The sequence below is a fragment of the Pongo pygmaeus genome, chromosome 13 (assembly GCF_028885625.2).
Source record: "Pongo pygmaeus isolate AG05252 chromosome 13, NHGRI_mPonPyg2-v2.0_pri, whole genome shotgun sequence".
Lineage (NCBI taxonomy): Eukaryota > Metazoa > Chordata > Mammalia > Primates > Hominidae > Pongo > Pongo pygmaeus.
In genome coordinates, this window is record NC_072386.2 from 127,672,705 (window position 1) to 127,693,444 (window position 20,740).

The 20,740-nt window shown below is 54.0% G+C and overlaps 1 protein-coding gene across 4 annotated transcripts in view; it reads left to right on the top strand.

Moving 5' to 3' along the window:
- Positions 1–16,945, top strand: part of TRAF2 (TNF receptor associated factor 2) — a 43,602-nt gene extending 26,657 nt beyond the window's left edge. For all 4 annotated transcript variants that reach the window (XM_063650088.1, XM_054502376.2, XM_054502375.2 and 1 more), the window contains 6 exons: positions 601–675; positions 7,221–7,295; positions 10,893–11,174; positions 11,691–11,868; positions 14,203–14,351; positions 16,033–16,945. In XM_063650088.1, coding sequence (XP_063506158.1) covers positions 601–675; positions 7,221–7,295; positions 10,893–11,174; positions 11,691–11,868; positions 14,203–14,351; positions 16,033–16,251 — 978 coding nt within the window. In that variant the 3' untranslated portion in view covers positions 16,252–16,945. The remainder of the gene's footprint in view (positions 1–600; positions 676–7,220; positions 7,296–10,892; positions 11,175–11,690; positions 11,869–14,202; positions 14,352–16,032) is intronic.
- Positions 16,946–20,740: the final 3,795 nt, after the last annotated feature.

A 20,740-nucleotide genomic window follows, 5' to 3' on the forward strand; every position in this document is an offset into this window, starting at 1 on the left:
ACGATCTGTACAGGGTTTCTGCCTTTGGTGGAAATGTCTCTGGGTCTCTCTCTGCCTCTGGGGCCCATGGCATCTTTTTTCCTGGGCTCTTGTCCTTCAGGAGCCCCACTTCACTGACCCATCCGCACTTCCCTGTAAACTGTCAGATGGATGGGCCTGACCAGAGCACATCTGGGGCACCAAGCCCTCTGCAGCAACATATCAGGGTCTGTCTTGGAGACGTCCCGCACACAGCCAGCCCTGCCCATCCGCCAGGCCCTCCCACCGGCCTCCCCTCCCAGCGGGAGCAGTGTTTCCCCATCTTCACTGGGGCCGTTATTTCACTGGCTTCCAAATCTTCTCTGGTGGCTTGGGTCTCCCTCGCATTGCCCTGGAGCTGGCAGAACAAACAAAGCGTTAAGATCTCCGAGGCTCCTAGGTGGTGCTGGCAGGATCCTGCCTGGGAGGAGCACCGTCCTGCAAGGCTCGAGGGTGACCACGTGCTCCTGCGGCCCCTCGGTGCTGCCCAGCCTGAGCACTGTGTGCCACCCTCCACCCCCGCTTGCCACCCGTGCCTGGCATTGGTGTCCACCCTCACGCTCCCGATCGCTTCTTTTGAAGGCGCACCACGAGGTCTGCCCTAAGTTCCCCTTGACTTGTGACGGCTGCGGCAAGAAGAAGATCCCCCGGGAGAAGGTGAGTGTCCTTCACCTCCTTGGAGGACCACAGGGTGGGGCCCATGTGTTGGACATGAGGGTCCCGTGGGTGGGGGTGGGGCAGGTTATGACCTTTGTACCCAAAGGAACAGCAGTGCAAAGCCCCCGTAACGTCGGGTCATGGATGCGTTCAGGGTGGCGGCCGCTCTCCTGAGTGGGCCGGGGACCAGGTGGCTGAGTCCCGAGCCCTCTTCCTCGTCCTCCAGGGTACACAAGCTGCTTACTTTTCGGCAAGTCACTTCCCAGTTATCCTGAAAATGAAACATTAAAGTTCTCATCACCCTCCATGTGCTGCTTATGAGAAATGTTGGTGCTGACTTTGAAGCTGAGTGTTTGCAGCAAGCGGTCGGGGTGGAGACTGGGCGCCCTAGTCTGGTCTGCCGCCACAGCCGTGAAACGTTGGTGGCTCGCCTGGCAGAACTTCGTCCCTGGCGTCCTTACTTCTTTCAGGAAAATGGCTTCTTTCCCAGTTGAGAGTTAACTGCTGCAGATGACACCTTTAGGAAAGGAAGCTGGGAAATAATATGCGTGGAGACATTTTCCCAAACTGCCTCCCTTGTTGGAGGTGAGGGTAGCTCGTCCAGAGAGGCTGAATCTCTGGAAGGGGAGGTGGCACCTGCTCCGTGTGTCAGAGGTCAGATGTGGAGGCTTCCGCAGGTGGCAGTCCCCATCTGGGCAGCTACAGGAGGGGTCAGGCTGGCTGAGCCCACCCGCGAGCTCAGCCTGACAGGTGTATGTCTGTCTTTCTGGTTTGCTTCTGTTTAAATGTAGGTCACAGCCCAAGTCCTGAAACGGGTCGGGCTGGGGGACGGGACAGGGCTGTCTCCTCACCTCTTTCCACTTGTCTGTCCCGCACTGTGAGCTTGGCCGAGTGCTGTCTGAAAGCGTCCTTTCCCTTCACCTGGAGACTGGAGCGCCATAGAGGCTGTGGCTGCTGCCATGCCCCCTTCAGAGGCTAGGACGCCTGCCTGGGGCCCGTGTCTGCGAGGCTGTGTCCCCTGCTGGTGGGGCCTGGAGGTGCCCCCGAGAGGTGCCCTCTGCATGTGCCCCAGTCTGCGTCAGCCCTTGTCTGTCCTGAGGGGGTTGTACAGAGGAGTTAGGAGGTGATTCTTTCCTTGAGACTTTGTTTCCAGAGTGAAAGACGAAGACGGGTGCCCATGCAGCGCAGTGGTGTCTGGTGGGCTTTGTCCCCACCCATCACTGTGAACACGGGGCTTTCTTTGTGCATGGGGTACATTTTCATCCATCCCATCTTTTTTTTTTTTTTTTTTTGAGACGGAGTTTCGCTCTTGTTGCCCAGGCTGGAGTGCAATGTGCAATGGCGTGATCTCGGTTCACTGCAGCCTGCAACCTCTGCCTCCTGGGTTCAAGCGATTCTCCTGCCTCAGCTTCCTGAGTAGCTGGGATTGCAGGTATGCGCCACCACACCCAGCTAATTTTGTATTTTCAGTAGAGATGGGGTTTCTCCATGTTGGTCCGGCTGGTTCTTGAACTCCCAACTTTAGGTGATCCACCTGCCTCAGCCTCCCAAAGTGCTGGGATTACAGGCGTGAGCCACTGCCCCGGCCCATTGCCTCTTTATTTTGATGTTCACAGGGCCTCATCTTCAGACTGAGGGGCCTTTCAGGCTCTCCGAGAATGAATCTCCTGGGCCCCACCTGCTTCCTCAGGGCAGTCTTGTCTAGGCGTGGAGCTCTGGCCCTTCAGTGCAGGCTGACATATAGGGTCTGCATCTATGTGCAGGGTTTCCTGGGGCTGTCTGTGCCCCCTGGCCGGTTCCAGAGGAGAATGCTGAGAGTGCGCTCAGGTGTTTCTAATGTGTGTGGCGTGCTTGGGATTTTCTCTTATCTCTTTTTGAGACAGAGTCTTGCTCTGTCACCCAGGCTGGAGGGCAGTGGTGAGATTTCTGTTCACTGCAAGCTCCGCCTCCCGGGTTCACGCCATTCTCCTGCCTCAGCCTCCTGAGTAGCTGGGGCTACAGGCACCTGCCACCACGCCCAGCTAATTTTGTTTTTGTATTTTTAGTACAGACGGGGTTTCACCGTGTTGGCCAGGATGGTCTCGATCTCCTGACCTCATGATCCACCCGCCTCGGTTCCCAAAGTGCTGGGATTACAGGCGTGAGCCACTGCGTCTGGCCCTTTTTTTTTTTTTTTTTTCCTTGAAACGGAGTCTCGCTCTGTTGTCAGGGTGGAAGTGCAGTGGCACAATCTCGGCTCATTGCAACTTCTGCCTCCTTGGTTCAGCAGTTCTCTGCCTCAGCCTCCTGAGTATCTGGGATTACCGGCACCTGCCACTCCACCTAGCTAATTTTTGTATTTTTAGTAGAGACAGGGTTTCACCATCTTGGCCAGGCTGGTCTTGAACTCCTGACCTCGTGATCCACCCATCTCGGCCTCCCAAAGTGCTGGGATTACAGGCGTGAGCCACTGTGCCTGGCCTCTCTTACCTTTTTTTAATGTTGCAAATCTTGGTTCCTAACACTGGTAACATATTTCTTTTATGTTATATATAGAGTAGGTTTAAAATTAAAAATACCTGCTGAGCGTGGTGGCTCGCGCCTGTAATCCCAGCATTTTGGGAGGCCGAGGCAGGAGGATCACTTGAGGCCAGTTTGAGACCAGCCTGGCCAACGTGGTGAAACTCCGTCTCTACTGAAAATACAAAAATTAGCTCTGGGCATGGTGGTGCACACCTGTAGTCCCAGCTCCTTGAGAGGCTGAGGTGCGAAAATTGCTTGAACCCAGGAGGTGGAGGTTGCAGTGAGCTGAGATCGTAGCACTGCACTCCAGCCTGGGTTACAGAGTGAAGAGCCTGTCTGAAAAAAAAAAAAAGTCAAGGCCGGGCGTGGTGGCTCACGCCTGCAATCCCAGCACTTTGGGAGACCAAGGCAGGTGGATCACCTGAGGTCAGGAGATCAAAACCAGCCTGGCCAACATGGCAAAACCCCTTCTCTACTAAAAATACAAAAATTAGCCAGGTGTGGCGGCACAGGCACTCCTGTAATCCCAGCTACTTGGGAAGCTGAGACAGGAGAATCACTTGAACCCGGGAGGCACAGGTTGCAGTAAGCCAAGATCGCACCACTGCACTCCAGCCTGGGCCACAGAGTAAGACTCCATCTCAAAAAAAAAAACAATAAACAAAAACCAGCAACATGGCTTCTGATGGTGAGGCCACCTGTTTCTTCGAAGCTCTTTTTGTTCTTGGAAGTACATCTTACAAAGAGGTAGGATCCACATACCATGTTATTATAAAGGATTTTTATTTATTTATTTATTTTTTTGAGATGGAGTCTCACTCTGCTGCCCAGGCTGGAGTGCAGTGGCGCAATCTTGGCTCACTGCAACCTCTGCCTCCCGGATTCAAGTGATTCTCCTGCCTCAGCATCCCAAGTAGCTGGGATTACAGGGGCCCACCACCACACCCGGCTAATTTTTCTATTTTTAGTAGATATGGGGTTTCACTATGTTGGCCAGGCTGGTCTCAAACTCCTGACCTCGTGATCCACCCCCCTCAGCCTCCCAAAGTGCTGGGATTACAGGCATGAGCCACCATGCCTGGCTACATACCATGTTCTCAGGTGAACTGGAATACATTTTTTCTTTGAGTTTATGTCAGATGTGCTATATAGTTCATTTGCTTCTGGTTCTTTTAAAATGTGAGGTTTTTAAAGATTTACTTTTGTTCTTTGACGATGTAAACTATTGGCCTGCTGTCTATCAGTCAGAGCTGTGCAGAGGCACCAGAGCTGCCTCCTTTCAGGCCCTGTCTCATCCTCCCAGCCCCTCCTCTCCATCTTTGCTGGTTTTGCTGGAGCCTTTCTCAGTGACCATGCTCCCAGGGATTGGTCAGGTTCCTCACCGCTGCCTGGGACATGTGCAGGGCTGAGCCGAGCATGGGACAGCATATGTTGGGACCTGGTCCCTTGGAGGCTGGCCTGTGGGGCTCGCTGGACAGGAGAAGTGGGCCTGGGCCTCATGGCCAAACAGCCCAGAAGCCTCGGCGGTCACAGACACCTCGTGTTTGATAAGGTGTTTGCCCTTCATGATGATGCTGGCAGGAACCACAGATGGGCGGTGTTTAGCGTTTCCTGGGGGCCTGGGGGTTGCCCTCCCGCCCTCACAGGAACCCTAGGGCACCCTTTATCAGATGAGGAAATTGAGGCTTACAGAGGCCAGGCGCCCAGCTGGCTTCCAGCTCCATGGATGGCCCTGCCATGGGCAGCCTGGGGGACTTGTCTCTCGTTTCCAGCAGTGCCTTCTCCCACACCTACCCTTCCTGGGCGATCACACCCCCATTCCCAGCATGCTGCCCACACGCCAGGTTCCTGGCCTCTTCTCCTTCAGCTTCCTGTGGTGGAAATTTCTGAGCCTGGACAGAGGAGAGAGAGCACATTAGAACTTGGGGCTCTGCTGCGGCTCAAGATGGGGGGGTGCCCAGTGACAGTTGTATTTCATTCCTGCCTCCGCTTCTTCCCGCAGCCCAGTGTTTCGTCCAAAAATACTTCAGTGACAGCAGAGGGATCCTTGCTTTATTTTAAGAGAAAATACATTGTGGGTTCACACTGATGTTTGCGTTTCAGATTCTTACCCAACTTCCATGTTGTTGTCTCCTTTCTACAGAAAGTCGTGGTTCCTGTTGACATTGCTGTACATAAGAACAGCGTCAGTAGCACTGAGTCTGATCCATGGCAAATTATGTGATGACGAAGTTCTCTTTCTAGTTCTCTTTGCTTTTAGAGTCTGTATTGAGTTGCTGTGTCATAAATCATTCAAAGCAGCGTCTCTGGGCAGGCAGCTGTCTCAGTATGCCACAGAGGCACATTTGTTTCATTTTACTTTTGAGTTTTAAAGATTGCTCTTTTAAAAAAAAAAAAAAGGCTGGGCGCGGTGGCTCATGCCTGTTATCCCAGCACTTTGAAAGGCGGAGGTGAGCAGATCACCTGAGCTCAGGAGTTTGAGACCAGCCTGACCAAAATGCAGAAACCCCGTCTCTACTAAAAATACAAAATTAGCTGGGTGTGGTGGCGCATGCCTTGTAATCCCAGCTACTCGGGAGGCTGAGGCAGGAGAATCACTTGAACCTGGGAGGCAGAAGTTACGGTGAGCTGAAATCATGCCATTGTACTCCAGCCTGGGCAACAAGAGAGAAACTCCATCTCAAAAAAAAAAAAAAAAGTTTTATAATTTTGTAAAATGGTTACATGGCACCAAAGCGAAAACTACAAAAAAGGTGCATTCTGAGACATCAGAGGGAAATGCGTCAGGCTCCCTGTCCACAGCGCTGTGCGGTAGTTCAGAAATTTGCATTCCCATAAGCATTGTGGGAGCACCGTCTCCCGAGACTTGCCAGCAGAGTGTGGTGTGAAGGTTGGACGTTGCCACTGTGATGTGTGAGAAACACATCAGTCCTCTGTATCGGGGGTCCACGCTGTGGATCCAGCCAACCGTAGATTGGAAATGTTTAGGTAGAAATGCACTGAACGCGCGCGGACGTTTTTTATTGACGCAGTGTTCATGTTGTATTGGTCATGAGTCACCCCGAGAGCTGATTTAAGGTATGAGGGAGGGTGTGCTTAGGCTCTGCAAATGCTGCCATCTTCCATCAGGGACTCGAGCATCCTTGGGTTTCAGGGACCCTGAGACCAACCTCCTATGGGTGGCAAGGGACAGCAGAGTCTCCAGGCAGTTCTGACGGGCGTTTCCCAAGCTCATCTGTGCTTCTCTTGCTGTTCATGACTCCTGCCCACTGAGTGGTGTTTTTGGTTTTTTGTTTTGGGGGGAATTGTGCAAGGTTCTTATGTGACTGTTTCTGGAAACTGATTCACAGTTACGGCCATTTCCCTCCTTCCGGGTATGAAATCCTGTGTTGTGTCTGGTGTTTGTGGGTTTGGTTTTCTCACACTCAGAGCCGCAACACACCCGCCGTGTCACCTGGGAAATGGAGGAGGGACTTGGGGTTCATGTTTTCCCTCGGGCTGTTCCTGCATCCTTAGACCCACGTCAGATACCACAGTGTTAGTCTCTGTTTCTTCGCTGGTTCGATGCTCCTGTTGTATGTGAGTGTCTGTGTGCACTTGGCCCCTTTCTGGATTTTACGTTTTGCTTCATGTTGTGTCTGTGTCGTCCTGCACCACCGTGCAACAGGTGAGCAGTGGGCGTTTGACTCTGGGTTTTGAACCCAGGCCCTGGGGCCTTAGCACCGCATGTCCTGTGGACTGTGATAGAGGGACAGGCGTGCCATGTGACACACAGGCTGGGGTCTCCACAGGTGTCCCAAAACGCTTGCCCATCTCAGTTACTGGCACAGTGTGCATGTTTGCACGTGTGTATGCACAGGTGTGTGAGCGTGTCGCTTTGGAAATGGGCTGTTGGGTTTCATTCAGTGTGAGAGTGAAGAGGCCAACGGGGCATGTAGTGTAACCCTCTGTGTGAGTCACTGTGGTCCATGTGGAAGTGTTGAAATGCATCAGGACAGGGAAAGACGGCTCCGTGACAGCTCTATGATGCCATTCCCTTGTAGTTTCAGGACCACGTCAAGACTTGTGGCAAGTGTCGAGTCCCTTGCAGATTCCACGCCATCGGCTGCCTCGAGACGGTGAGTCTGGGGGTCTGAGGTTGGGGGCCACCCCTCATCCTGGGTGTGGTCTTCACTGCCTCCAGCCCAGTGCTTCCTGGTTTCCTTCCAGCTGCTCCTCAACCTCCTCTGCAGCGCTGCCTCCTCCTGCCCCGGCTGTCTGAGTGTCCCCAGCTTGATCTCTGGGTTGGCAGCCCTGTCCACTCCCATCTTCCTGGTGGCATTGTAGTGCCCAGCTTTGACTGCCACCTGTCTCTGAGGATGCCCAATGCGTGTGCCCACCTGTCGCCTTGAGCCTCCCTGGGTGTTGAGTGCACATCTCAGACGTACCCGGCCGGCTCGCCACGACCACTCCTTGGCCGCCATCTCCCTGCCCCGATCTCACACAGAAAAGGGCAGCACTCTAACCCAGTAGCTGTCACTGAGCCCTCCACCACCAGCAGGCACTCGGGCCCCTCCTCTCGCCTCACGCTTCATGTTCGGGCTGACAGAGGTCTCGTCTGCCCTCAAATGGTCCCCCCAGCCGTCACTGTCCTTTCCACATCGTCCTCATCTCTCACTGGGACCCAGGCTCAGGCGCTTATGAGACCCCCATTCTTTGCTGCTCTGGCCTGTTCACAAATGGAAATCGATCACAGCTCTTCCTCATGGCTTCTCATTCAGAGTGGCCTGCTCTTGTGATCTTTCCCTCCCATCAGCTATCTCCTCTGCCCTGCTCGCTGGCCTGAGCTCCCTTGGGCACACCCACTTGTGCCCACCCCAGGCACTTGGGCACTGGCACAATGGCCAGGCACCTGGGTCTCTCCAGGTGGACCCCCCTGCTCCACCCCTGCAGACTCTGCCCCTCTGTCGCCAGCACCTCATGTCTTTGTCTTTTGTCCGTCTTGCCCTATACAACAGGAGCCCCTTGAGGTCAGGACCCTCGAGGGGTACTGGGCCCAGAGGTGGCCCCAAGCTGAGGTGTATGCCTGATGGATGGAGAGGGGGCAGGCCGTGGGTGCAGACCCTCCCCTGGCCAGCTCGCTGGGCAGGCACCTTCCTTGCTTGAAGACAGGGATGCCTTGACAGCATTTGTGGTAGAGTCAGTTGCTGACTTGATTCTGTGTGGCCTTAGGTATTGTATTTTTTTCCTAATAACGATGAAAAGGACCGTGGCTGCCTCCATTTTCTTTGTCTGCGTTGGATAGTCTTCTGCTCTCCATGTTCTTGTCTATTTCCCGCTCCGACCTGGCATCTGCCATCTCCAGGAAGCCCGGGCTTCCTGTGCGGGAGGTTGTGTAGAGACCACCCGGGCCTCAGTGCTGCTCGCTGCTGCCACTGTGCTCCTTGTTTCTGGGCCTCCTGGTGTTGAGAAATGAGAGAGAACACAGTGTGAGTCTGTGGCGATGCTCGCTTCCCGTTTGCACAAAGGGTCTCCCCCTGCTGGCACACCCACCCCAGGCTCAGCCAGGGCCTGCTTTTTCCATTCCGCACATGGCATGGTCCCAGCAGTACCGCCCTCTGAGAAGATGCAGGGCAAGCTCTCGTCCAGCTGTTTGTGTCTTTTGAGTGCCCTTCTGCTCTCTGGGTGGTCGTGCCTCTAGCTGGGTACACATGTAGGTCCATTTGTTCTTTTACTGTAATTTTTTTTAGCGTGTTTTATTTATATATATATATATATTTATTTATTTATTTATTTATTTTTGAGGCTGAGTCTTGCTTTGTTGACCAGGCTGGAGTGCAGTGGCATGATCTCAGCTCACTGCAACCTCTGCCTCCCAGGTTCAAACAATTCTTGTGCCTCAGCCTCCCAAGTAGGTGATGAAAGGCCCAAGTAGCTGTGATCACAGCTGTGTGCCACCACATCCGGCTAATTTTTGTATTTTTAGTAGAGATGAGGTTTCACCATGTTGCCCAGGCTGGTCTCGAACTTCTGACCTCAAGTGATCCTTCTGCCTCGGCCTCCTAAAGTGCTGGGATTACAGGCATGACTGCGCCTGGCCTCATTTTTAAATTTTGTTGTGGAAATTTGAAAATAATTTAATTGCAAAGTCAGGTCTATAAAATGAGGTATGTTTAAGGAGGCTTAGCTTCCACCCCTGTGTTTTCACCTTCCCCCTGTAGGTGGCTTTTTATTTTTTATTTTATTTTGTTTTGTTTTATTTCATTTCATTTTGAGACAGAGTCTCGCTCTGTCTCCCAGGCTGGAGTGCGGTGGCACCATCTCGGCTCACTGCAGCCTCCACCTCCTGGGTTCAAGTACTCTCCTGCCTCAGCCTTCCAGGAAGCTGGGATTGCAAGCACACACCACCAGGCCCAGCTAATTTTTGTATTTTTAGTAGTGATGGGGTTTCGCCATGTTGGCCAGGCTGGTCTCAAACTCCTGACCTCAGGTGATCCGCCCACTCAGCCTCCCAAAGTACTGGGATTACAGGTGTGAGCCACTGCACCTGGCCTATTTTTATATTTATTTGTTTATTTTTGAAACAGAGTCTCGCTCTGTTGGCCAGGCTGGAAGTGCAGTGGCACCATCTCAGCTCACTACAGCCTCCCCCTCCTGGGTTCAAACTATTCTCATGTCTCAGTCTCCTGAGTAGCTGGAATTACAGACATGTACCACCATGCCCAGCTAATTTTTGTATCTTTAGTAGAGACAGGGTTTCACCATGTTGCCCAGGCTTGTCTGGAACTTGTGGGTGGCTTTTTTTTTTTTTTTTTTCTGAGACAAGAGTTTCGATCTTGTTGCCCAGGCTAGAGTACAATGGCGTGATCTCGGCTCACCGCAACCTCCACCTCCCGGGTTCAAACAATTCTGCCTCAGTCTCCCGAGTAGCTAGGATTACAGGCGTGCACCATCATGCCCAGCTAATTTTGTATTTTTAGTAGAGACAGGGTTTCTCCATGTTGGTCAGGCTAGTCTCGAACTCCCGACCTCAGGTGATCCACCCGCCTCGGCCTCCCAAAGTGCTGGGATTACAGGTGTGAGCCACCATGCCTAGTCATGAGTAGCTTTTTTTAAATAGTGTGTTGCTTTTATTTTTCTTTTCTCTTGCTTTCTGTCCCTCCCCCTCCCTCTTCCCCTCCCCTTCTCCCCTTCTTCCCGTCCTGTCCCGTCCCTTTTTTCTTTTCTTCCAAACAGGGTTTTGCTGTGTCAGCCAGGCAGGGATGCAGTGGTATGATCTCGGCTCACTGCAGCCTCAACCTCCTGGGCTCAAGTGATCCTCCCACCTCAGCCTCCTGAGTAGCTGGAACCACTGGCACACACCACCATGCCCGGCTAATTTTTAAAAATTTTTTGTAGACGTGGGGTTTCGCCGTGTTGCCCCAGCTAGTCTCCAACTCCTGGGCCCCAAATGATCCTCCTGCTTCGGCCTTCTGAAGTGCTGGAATCACAGTTGCTGGCTACTGTGCCTGGCTGCAACTAAGTTCTATAGCAAGCTTCATATTCTTTAAACATACTTGACTTTCAGTCTGTCATACACAAGAAGGATCAGCCATGACCAGGCCACCCAGGCATCCCTATCTCTGACTCTGGCCTGTGTCTCCTCAGCTCAGCTGAGGCCCACGTCTTGGTGGCTGTCCCCGGGTGGGAGCCGAATGGTGGATGGAGCCAGCAGCCTCCCTGCCCTGTGTCCGCAGGTAGAGGGTGAGAAACAGCAGGAGCATGAGGCGCAGTGGCTGCGGGAGCACCTGGCCATGCTACTGAGCTCGGTGCTGGAGGCAAAGCCCCTCTCGGGAGACCAGAGCCACGCGGGGTCAGAGCTCCTGCAGAGGTGCGAGAGCCTGGAGAACAAGACGGCCACTTTTGAGAACATTGTCTGCGTCCTGAACCGGGAGGTGGAGAGGGTGGCCATGACTGCCGAGGCCTGCAGCCGGCAGCACCGGCTGGACCAAGACAAGATTGAAGCCCTGAGTAGCAAGGTTTGTGCCTGCTGGGTGGCCAGCCATGAGAAGGACAGTGTAAAGGGGGATAGTGTCTGCGCCCCAGCAGGTTTCAGCAGGTCCTGGAGCTTTAGAGCCCAGACAGTGTAGAACTCCATCCGCAAACCCTAGTCCAGCGTGGTTTAGGAGAGGCTCTGGCCCCCTTCATTTCTGAGTCCTGTCATCTAAGGGACCCAAACCCTGGAAGGTCATAGAGGCCAGGCCGTGGGCGGGAGCCTCTTCTCTCTGATGGGAGGGCAGTCAGCCATGGGGATGTGCATGGCCTGGTGTGGCTTCTGAGCACGCTTGCTGGCCGGGAGCTTCTGTGTGGACTTGGAGCCACCACCTCTTGGCGAGGGTGGGGTTGGGTTCTTGTGTGCAGGGAGTGGACATGAGAAACATGGAGCCCAGGGGTGCCCAAGAGCACTGTCCTCCTGGAGATCGGTGGGTGTGGGAGGCAGGGGCTTGTGCCCACACCGCTCTTGTAAGAGGGAAGGTGGTCTTGGCTCCCGGCAGGTGCAGCAGCTAGAGAGGAGCATCGGCCTCAAGGACCTGGCGATGGCCGACCTGGAGCAGAAGGTCTTGGAGATGGAGGCATCCACCTACGATGGGGTCTTCATCTGGAAGATCTCAGACTTTGCCAGGAAGCGCCAGGAAGCTGTGGCTGGCCGCACACCCGCCATCTTCTCCCCAGGTGTGGTTCTAGGACCCCCACCTCACTGCAGCTGCTGTTTACTTGGCACCTGGGTCCCCTCACCCCTGTGACCACATGGGATGGCTCCCAAGGGGTGGGGCTGGGGATACGACCCCCCAGTGATACCGGGAGCGGCTACGCCTCCCTGAGTGGCAAGTGGGGCAGCTGAATATGGGCTGGCCGGTGGGTGCCCTTGGGCAGGGGTTGGGGTGGGAGGGTTGGGCTGGCTGCCCTCCTGCCGTGCCGGCCCTCGAGGTGTGCCCCTTGTCACCCACAGCCTGGTCCTCTGGCACACGGCCCTAAAGCGGATATTACATCAACAGGCTCTCCTGCCTGATCACAGCTCCCAGGAAGACAGGGCGGGTGGGGGTGGCTGTGGGGGTGGGACATGGCTCCCAGGGCCTTGGGGCTGAGCTAGTCTGACCCCTCCCAGGTTCATTTTCCACACGGAGCTCAGGGAGGGTGTTTCTCACAGTCCCCCGCCTTTTTTTTTTTTTTTTTTTTTTTTTTAAAACCCCTACTATGGGGTCTCTTGAGAGGGTGCTCGTGGGATCTCCCCTGGAGGGCATTGCTGGAGAGAGGGTGGGGTGGTGGCTGCCCAGCCGCAGGCTCCTGCCAGGATTGTACTTCTGGGCGCTCGAGTCCAGAGGCGACGCCCCTGTCCCTCGAGGCCCCGGCTGACCTCGTGGCGGCCCCAGCCATCATCTCGGCCCCAACTCAGGCACTCCCTTCGTGGGCTTTGTTGCCATGGCTCAGAACACGCCTTCGTGCGGACTTTATTTTTAGCTGACTTGGTGAACCTGCTGATAAGATCTTAGGTTCTAGGATCAAGGCTGAGACTCTGTAGGCACCTTTCCGCTTGAATTTAGCCTGGCACTGCTGGTGAAACTCCATGAGCACCGGGGGCCATGGCAGTCCAGTGCTCCGGCGCCCTTGAGGCTGAAAGAGACCCAAGCATCATCTGGAGGGGCCGCCATGTTCTGTGTGGTGCCTCCTGCCAAGGCCTTCAGCAGGGACCAGAAACAAAACTCACACTCTTTCTTCTCTGAGTTGAGACTGGAAAAATGAAAGATTATTTTGGGGGAAACTCAAGGGAACAGTCTGGGCAGCCTGCAGGGCATGGCCCTGTTCCTCCAGGGCTGGGAAAGTCAGCACTGCTTTCTGGTGGCGACCTTCCCTCTGCAGCTGCTGGCTCAGCCGATTGTATATGCTGGGAGCTCTGTACTAAGCGTGGGGTGAAGGGTCAGCATTGTGGAGGCCCTGCCACGGAGGTGGTCTTCTTGGGAGCTGCACTCAGGCAAGAGGACCTGTTTGTGTGCAACATCTGCTTTAAGCAATGCTGGTGAACACAGCTTGTGTGCGGCACGCGTGGAGGACGAGGACGGGCAGAATGTGCCTGGGCGCGCGGTGGAGGACTAGGACGGGGAGGATGGGCCTGGGGGCGCGGTGGAGGGGAGGATGGGAGGGTGGTCCTGGTTCCACCACAGTGGGGCCCCTGTGTGCAGACCTTTGCCCACGGTGTTCTGTTATGTGACTTGGAAAGCAGCCTCTGCCGGGTTCTGGCTGTCATCACGTCTGTGTCTTGTTGCGGGGGAAGGAAGTCGACTCTGCTTGTTTCGGGGTTCACTCTAGCCAGCGCCTCTTCTGAGGCAGGCTTGGGGCCCACCCTAAGCCCTGGGCCAGTCAGGGCTCCCTCTGCAGCTCTGCCGAGGTCCCAACCACTGCGTTTGGTGGATCTCGCCATGTGGCTCTGCTCATCTTCTTTAAGTTTTGGGGGGTTACATTTGGGATTCTTAGAAATGCTTTTTCTGGCCGGGCGCAGTGGCTCACACTTGTAATCCCAGCACTTTGTGAGGCCAACATGCTGCGTGGATCACCTGAGGTCAGGAGTTTGAGACCAGCCTGGCCAACATGGTGGAACCCCATCTCTACTAAAAATACAAAAATTAGCCGGGTGTGGTGGCAAGCGTCTGTGATCTCAGCTACTCAGGAGGGGGAGGCAGGAGAACCGCTTGATCCCAGCAGATGGAGGTTGCAGTGAGCCGAGATTTTGCACCACTGCACTCAGTCTGTGCAACAAGCGTGAGACTCTTATCTTTAAAAAAAAAAAAAAAAAAAAAAAAAACCTTTTTCTAATTACTTTTTTTTTTAATGAAACTTGTTTTCACTGGAAACTAACTGCATAGTTTGAGGGAAAAAAACTTCTTTGCACCCCACAACCTGAATGTTTCTTTGTGGGTGTTTCTGTCCCTGGGGGAGGGCAGCCAGGCAGGAAGAACCCTGCCCCGCCCTTGCTGAGTGTCAGCTCACCAGGCGCCCCTCCTGCCTCCCCAGCCTTCTACACCAGCAGGTACGGCTACAAGATGTGTCTGCGTATCTACCTGAATGGCGACGGCACCGGGCGAGGAACACACCTGTCCCTCTTCTTTGTGGTGATGAAGGGCCCGAATGACGCCCTGCTGCGGTGGCCCTTCAACCAGAAGGTGAGGCCGTCTCTGCAGGCTTCGCTAGGGCTGCACCTGGGAGTCCCTCTGGGCAGTGCAGCTTCTGTGGTGCACTGTGCGGGACAGAGTGGCTTGGGCTCACTGGACCAGGGGTCTGCAGCAGGCACGTCACCCTGTGATGCTGTGTCACGCGGCGGAGAGCTCTGGCAGTTTCTGTCGTTTCCATGATTTCTGAGCACTGGTCCGTGACACAAACAACTGGCTTCCTGACCTGTTAGATAAATATAAATATGACTAAGAAAAAGCACAAGGCCGAATGTGGGGGATTATGTATCCCTGTGATCCCAGCATTTTAGGAGGCTGAGGTGGGAGGATTGCTTGAACCCAGGAGTTTGAGATCAGCCTGGGCAACATAGTGAGACCCCATGTCTACAAAAAAAAATAGAAAAATTAGCCGGGCTTGGTGGTGCGCACCTGTATTCCCAGCTATTCGGGAGGCTGAGACAGGAGCATTGCTTGAGCCCAGTAGGTTGAGGCTGCAGTGAGCCGAGATCACGCTACTGCACTGCAGCCTGGGCAACAGAGCAAGAATGGGCTCTAAATAAATGAACAAAAGGACAAAGTACAAAATAATGCAAGTTCGGGGGTACCCAGCTTTAGCCCAGGACTCCAGATGTTGATGGGCGTCTGGACCAGTAGTTTGAAAACCCTGCCCTGGAGAGAGTGTGCAGAGGAAGGAACACAGCTTCGGAGCCCTCTTCGTCGGAGGTGTCATTTATTTATTTACTTATTTTTAAGACGGAGTCTTGCTCTGTCGCCCAGGCTGGAGTGCAGCGGCATGATCTCGGCTTACTACAACCTTCACCTCCCGGGTTCAAGTGATTCTCCTGCCTCAGCCTCCTGAGTAGCTGGGACTACAGGCATGCACCACCATGCCCAGCTAATTTTTGTATTTTTAGTAGAGATGGGGTTTCACCATGTTGGTCAGGCTGGTCTCGAACTCCTGACCTTGTGATCCGCCCACCTTGGCCTCCCAGAGTGCTGGGATTGTAGGCGTGAGCCACTGTGCCTGGCCTGTTTTGAAAATCAGAATCTACTATTTTGTGGAATTGAAGATCCAGAGACTAGACTGGAATGAGAAGGTCCCTTCCTTTTGCCACAGTTGGCCCAGACTTGGTACTTCCCTATAGCTAGTGGAGTAGGCAGAGCAGAGTTGGGCGGGGGAGGGAGTGTGGAGGGCCCACAGGCCCTTGTCTGTCCTGGGGTGTCCAGGTTCACAGTCCCGACAGAGGCAGACTCAGGTTCTCCCTGAATAGTGCTCTTCATGGGTGGGCAGTGAGTGCTTCATGATCTCTTTGGCAAGAAAATGTCTTTGCCAGACGTGTTATTTTTTGCATTTTCCTAGTAATAATTCAAGTTCAGGAGTGGTAAGCTTTAGTCTACACTCCAGATGTCAGTGGACAGGAAAGGCCAGAATGGACACAGGTTCCCCAGAGAGAAGTGGAATGCAGGTGGCTGGGGAGGGCTGGGGAGCCCGGGCGCTGCGGTAGGAGAAAGGCCACCCACCACGTGGTCTTGGCCAGGCCTCAGCCTCTGGCCTGGGTCCTGGGATGGGCGCCTGTGGCCTCCTGCTAGCGGCCCTGCTGGTGTCCAGACCCTCGGGAGCCAGAGCGAGACAGCCCACAGACCTGTGTCCCCTCCCTGGGGCTCTCTCCTCCAGGTGACCTTAATGCTGCTTGACCAGAATAACCGGGAGCACGTGATTGACGCCTTCAGGCCGGATGTGACCTCGTCCTCTTTTCAGAGGCCAGTCAACGACATGAACATCGCAAGCGGCTGCCCTCTCTTCTGCCCCGTCTCCAAGATGGAGGCCAAGAATTCCTACGTGCGGGACGATGCCATCTTCATCAAGGCCATTGTGGACCTGACAGGGCTCTAACTGCCCCCTACTGGTGTCTGGGGGTTGGGGGCAGCCAGGCACAGCTGGCTCACTGAGGGGCCACCACGCTGGGCTAGGGCCTCACTGTACAAGTGGGCAGGGGCCGCGCTTGGGCGCTTGGGAGGGTGTCGGCCAAGTTCACTGTCATGGGGGAAGGAGCCACCAGCCAGTCCTCAGATTCCAGAGACTGTGGAGGGGCCTGGGAGACGGGCTTAGCCCAGGGCTGTGGTGGCATTGGCCGAGGGTCTTCAGGTGCTTCCCCGCACAAGCTGCCCTTGCTGTCCTGTGCAGTGAAGGGAGAGGCCCTGGGTGGGGACACTTGGAGTGGGAACACATCCCAGCAGTGCCCACGTAGCAGGAGTGCAGTGGATGGCCTTGTGTCCCTCTGGCATGACAGGCAGAAAGGAGGGCTGCTCCAGGAGAAGGGCCTCCTGCTGGCCAGAGCAAGGAAGGCCGAGCAGCTTGGTTCTCCCCTCTGGCCCCTGGAGAGAAGGGAGCATTCCTAGACCCCTGGGTGCTTGTCTGCACAGAGCTCTGGTCTGTGCCACCTTGGCCAGGCTGGCTGTGGGAGAGGGTCTGGTCCCATGCTGCCTCTGCTCAGACCACTGCGTGGGGGTGCACAGCACAGCCTGCGGGCAAAGTGTGAGAGCTTGCCATCCAGCTCACGAGACAGTTATTAAACCATTCAAATCTCTGTGGTCAGTGGCATCCATTTGATTCCAGGTTGCCTGCGGCTTCCAGCCTTGGCAGTGGTGACCCTCTGCGGGTCCTCCTGGTCTCTCCTCTCACAGACCCCTCCCCACGGGGTGCCTGGCCCCTGCCTGCTTCTCTAGCTAGCCAGGCTGTTCTCTCTGTTCCTTACCTGCTATAAGCTCTCTCTTCTCAAGCCTTGGTGAAGCCCAGTGTTCCCTCTTTTGGAATGTTCTTCCCTGTCCAGCTCCTCTCCTGGGCCTCCCCAGGGACTCCTGTGAGAGCAGGATGAGGATGAGCCAGCCCTGGTCTTGCCTTTCTGTGCACAGGCTCCACCGAGCATCCTGGCTGCACCGACCGTCCTGGCTGCACCACCCCTGTGGTGTGTTTTTGGGACAGTGCAGGCAGGCGTAGGCACGGCTTCGCTCTCGGTGTCAGGGCAGCCGTGCTGGGACCTACTGGGCATCTGTATCGGGGTCCAGGATAAAGTGCTGTCCCCTCTCGACATCTTCACGCACTGTTGTAGTTTGAGAAGTTAAGACCATAGAAAAGTACAGAAAATAACTCAGGCACGGAACTGACCGACGGGTATTGTGTCTGTTCCATGAGTGTGTACTGGGCCTAAAGAGCAAGCATTGCAGAGCCCTGCTGTTGGTTCCCTTTCCCGGCCTCACCTCAGCTCCCCAGGCCACGTGGCAGGAATTGAGGCGTTCCGGTTTTCCTTGGGCTTTAGAATTTTGCATCTGTATGTTTCTGTATTCACAAATAAGAGTATTGCATTGAAAATGCAGAAACCATCCACTGGGTCAGCTGCAGGTAGCTGGGCTTTTTACTCAGCCTGGCTACTTTCATTGTGTCTTGTGCTGGGCACTCTGCATGGTGGATTCTGACTGCCGTGTGTAAGTTCCCTAGAGAGCACCTTTCAGTCTCTTCCCATGTGTCTTCAGGGTTTGGTGACTGGAGACAGCCAGACCTGCCCTCGTGGGTCTCCTGTCAACCTGGAAGGAGGGTTGGTGGTTTCTGGGCCTCCCCTTTTTAGCAGTTGCCAGCTTGCTTTGCAGAGGGGCTGCATCCGGTCATTCTACCAGCACCAGGGGAGGGTTCCCATCGCTCCCATCCCTGCCCGCACTTCGTGGTGTTGGAATTGAGGAAATGCTGCAGCCTGCTGTGTGTGAAGTGGCATCGCTGTCACGCGTTTCTCTGATGACTCGGCGGAGTCGGGCATCTTTACCATGCTTACCTCTCCCTTGGATTCTCTCCCGTGCGAATTGCATGTTGATGTCTTTTTCTCATTTTTCTTCTGGTTGTTGGTCTGGGTCTTGTTCTCCTGGTTGGTAGGAGTTCCTGATATTCCTGGTTACAGATTCTCGGTTGTGTCTTTGAACCGTGTTTCTATTCCTGATGTGCAGAAGCTTAAACCTTACACATGATCAGCTGATCTTATCCTTTATGAATGGTGCTATTTCCGACCGACTCAGAACATCCTGACCTTCCCTGAGGCTGAAAACCACTGTCATGTTTTCATCTAATGATTCTGAAGTTTCATCTTTAATATACTGGGCTTCTATATTTGGGGATTTATTTGTATGTGACAGGTTTTGCTGGGTCATTGCAGTTTGTTAAAACAGATCAATTGAGGTCATCTCTTCTCACTTAAAACGAAATGGAACTGTGAAATGAGAGGAATGGACCAAAAAAAATCCTCCCACAGGGACAAAGACGGGGAAGAAGCCAACATCCCACAAAGGATTTGAACGCATTTTGGAAGGTGGGAAGTGGGTTGGTGGGTGGCTGCTGAGCAGAAGAGGGCTGAGGGGGAAGCTGGCCACACCGGGAGGCCCTGGCATGGAGCAGAGTCTAAAAGTGGATCAGCTGAAAGACCGGGCAAAGCAGCTACCTCGGGCAGAGCAGCTACCTTGCAGGTCCTTTGCCAGCCAGAGCAGCCGGATGGTCCTCCTGGTCCTCACCTCCCTGCAGTGGAGATGGAGGTCTGGAGAACCTGGGGGAGGAGCTGAGGACCGCACCCCCCATGCAGAGCAGCTTCGGGCTCCAGGCTGAAGAAGGGGCAGAGTTCTGCACTCGGAACAATTCCCTAGGCGCGCACTGGCTGCCGCACGAAGAGGCTCCCGCAAAGCAGACTGAGGCCCTGGAGGGACAAAATGCTCTGGAGCGGCCCCGTGGGCAGGCCTGGCCCAGCCGCCTCGTGGCCTTCTGGGGAAGTGACAGGCTCTGTGCAAACCCACAGAGGTACCATCGTCACTACCTAATTTTGGGACATTTCATCACCCTGCAGAGAAACCTTCCCTTAGCAGTCACTCTGTTCCCTCCCGCTCAACCCCTGACAGCCAGCCACAAACCTACCTTCTGTCTCTAGATTTGCCTACTCAGGACATTCGTATCAATGTGGCCTTTGCTTTTATTCAGCAAGATATTTTCCTGGTTCCTGTGTGTTGCAGCGTGTGTTGGAGTTTCATTCCTTCTAATGGCTGAATAATCTTCTCTTGTATGGATGCACCACACCTTATTTATCCATTCACCCGTTGCTGGACATTTGGGCAGTTTCTACTTTTTGGCTACTCTGAAAATGCTGCTGTGAACATTTGTGAACAAGTTTTTGTGGGGACGCGTATTTGTTTTCATTTCTCTTGAATATTTATACCGAGGAGTAGAGCTGCTGGGCCACTTGTTCAGCTCTTGGAGGAATTGCCGAACTTTTGTGTCACCTTACATCTCCCTCAGGAAGTGGTGTTTTTTTTTTGTTTTGTTTTGTTTTTGTTTATTTTGAGACGGAATCTCGTTCTGTCTTCCAGGCTGGAGTATAGTGGCACAATCTTGGCTCATTGCAACCTCCACCTCCCAGGTTCAACCAGTTCTCCTGCCTCAGCTTCCTGAGTAGCTGGGATTACAGCTGTGAGCCACCACGCCCAGCTAATTTTTGTATTTTTAGTAGAGACGGCGTTTTACCACGTTGGCCAGGCTGGTCTCGAACTCCTGACCTCAGGTGATCCGCCCACCTCAGCCTCCCAAAGTGCTGGGATTGCAGGCGTTGCACCTGGCCCTAATAACATTTTTAAATTTCACATAGTAAAATTGATTTGCTCTTTTGTTTTGTTCATGGAACCTTCAATTCCATGGATGTTCACACCTGTGCAGATTTGGGTAAGCACCATACCTGGGAGACAGGCGAGCCCTGTCGTCTCAGAAGACTGTTCTACTTTCCCCATAGTCACCACCCCGACCCGTGGCAGCCACGCACCTGTCCTCCACCACTGTAGTTATTTCTTTCCAAGAAGGTCCCATAATGGAGTCCTACAATGCGTGGCTGGGAACAGCGGGATCTGCAGAACGCCACTGAGATTGATCAGGATGCGTGCATCAGCATTTGTTTTCTCTTTCTTTTTTTTTTTTGGAATAGTGCTCTATGGATGGATCAGTTTGTCTTGTCACCTGTTGAAGGGTGTTTGGGTTGTTTCTAATGTTTTGCAGGTCTGAATAGGGCTGCTATAAACATTTGTGTACAGGTTGTTGAGCAAGTTATTTCATTAAGGTAGTTAGCAGTGGGGCTGCTGGATCACACAGTAAGTGTATTTTTAAATTCAAAAGAAACTGCCAAGCATTTTCCAGAATAGCTGTAGCCTGTTGTGGAATGCCAGTATGAGCCACAGTTTCCGCTGCTCCACATCCTTGTGGGCACTTTGTGTTGTCAGCATTCTTTCTTTTTAAGATATAGGGTCTTGCTCTGTCACCCAGGCTGGAGCGCAGTGGCGCAGCCCTACGTCACCGCTGCCTCAAACCCCTG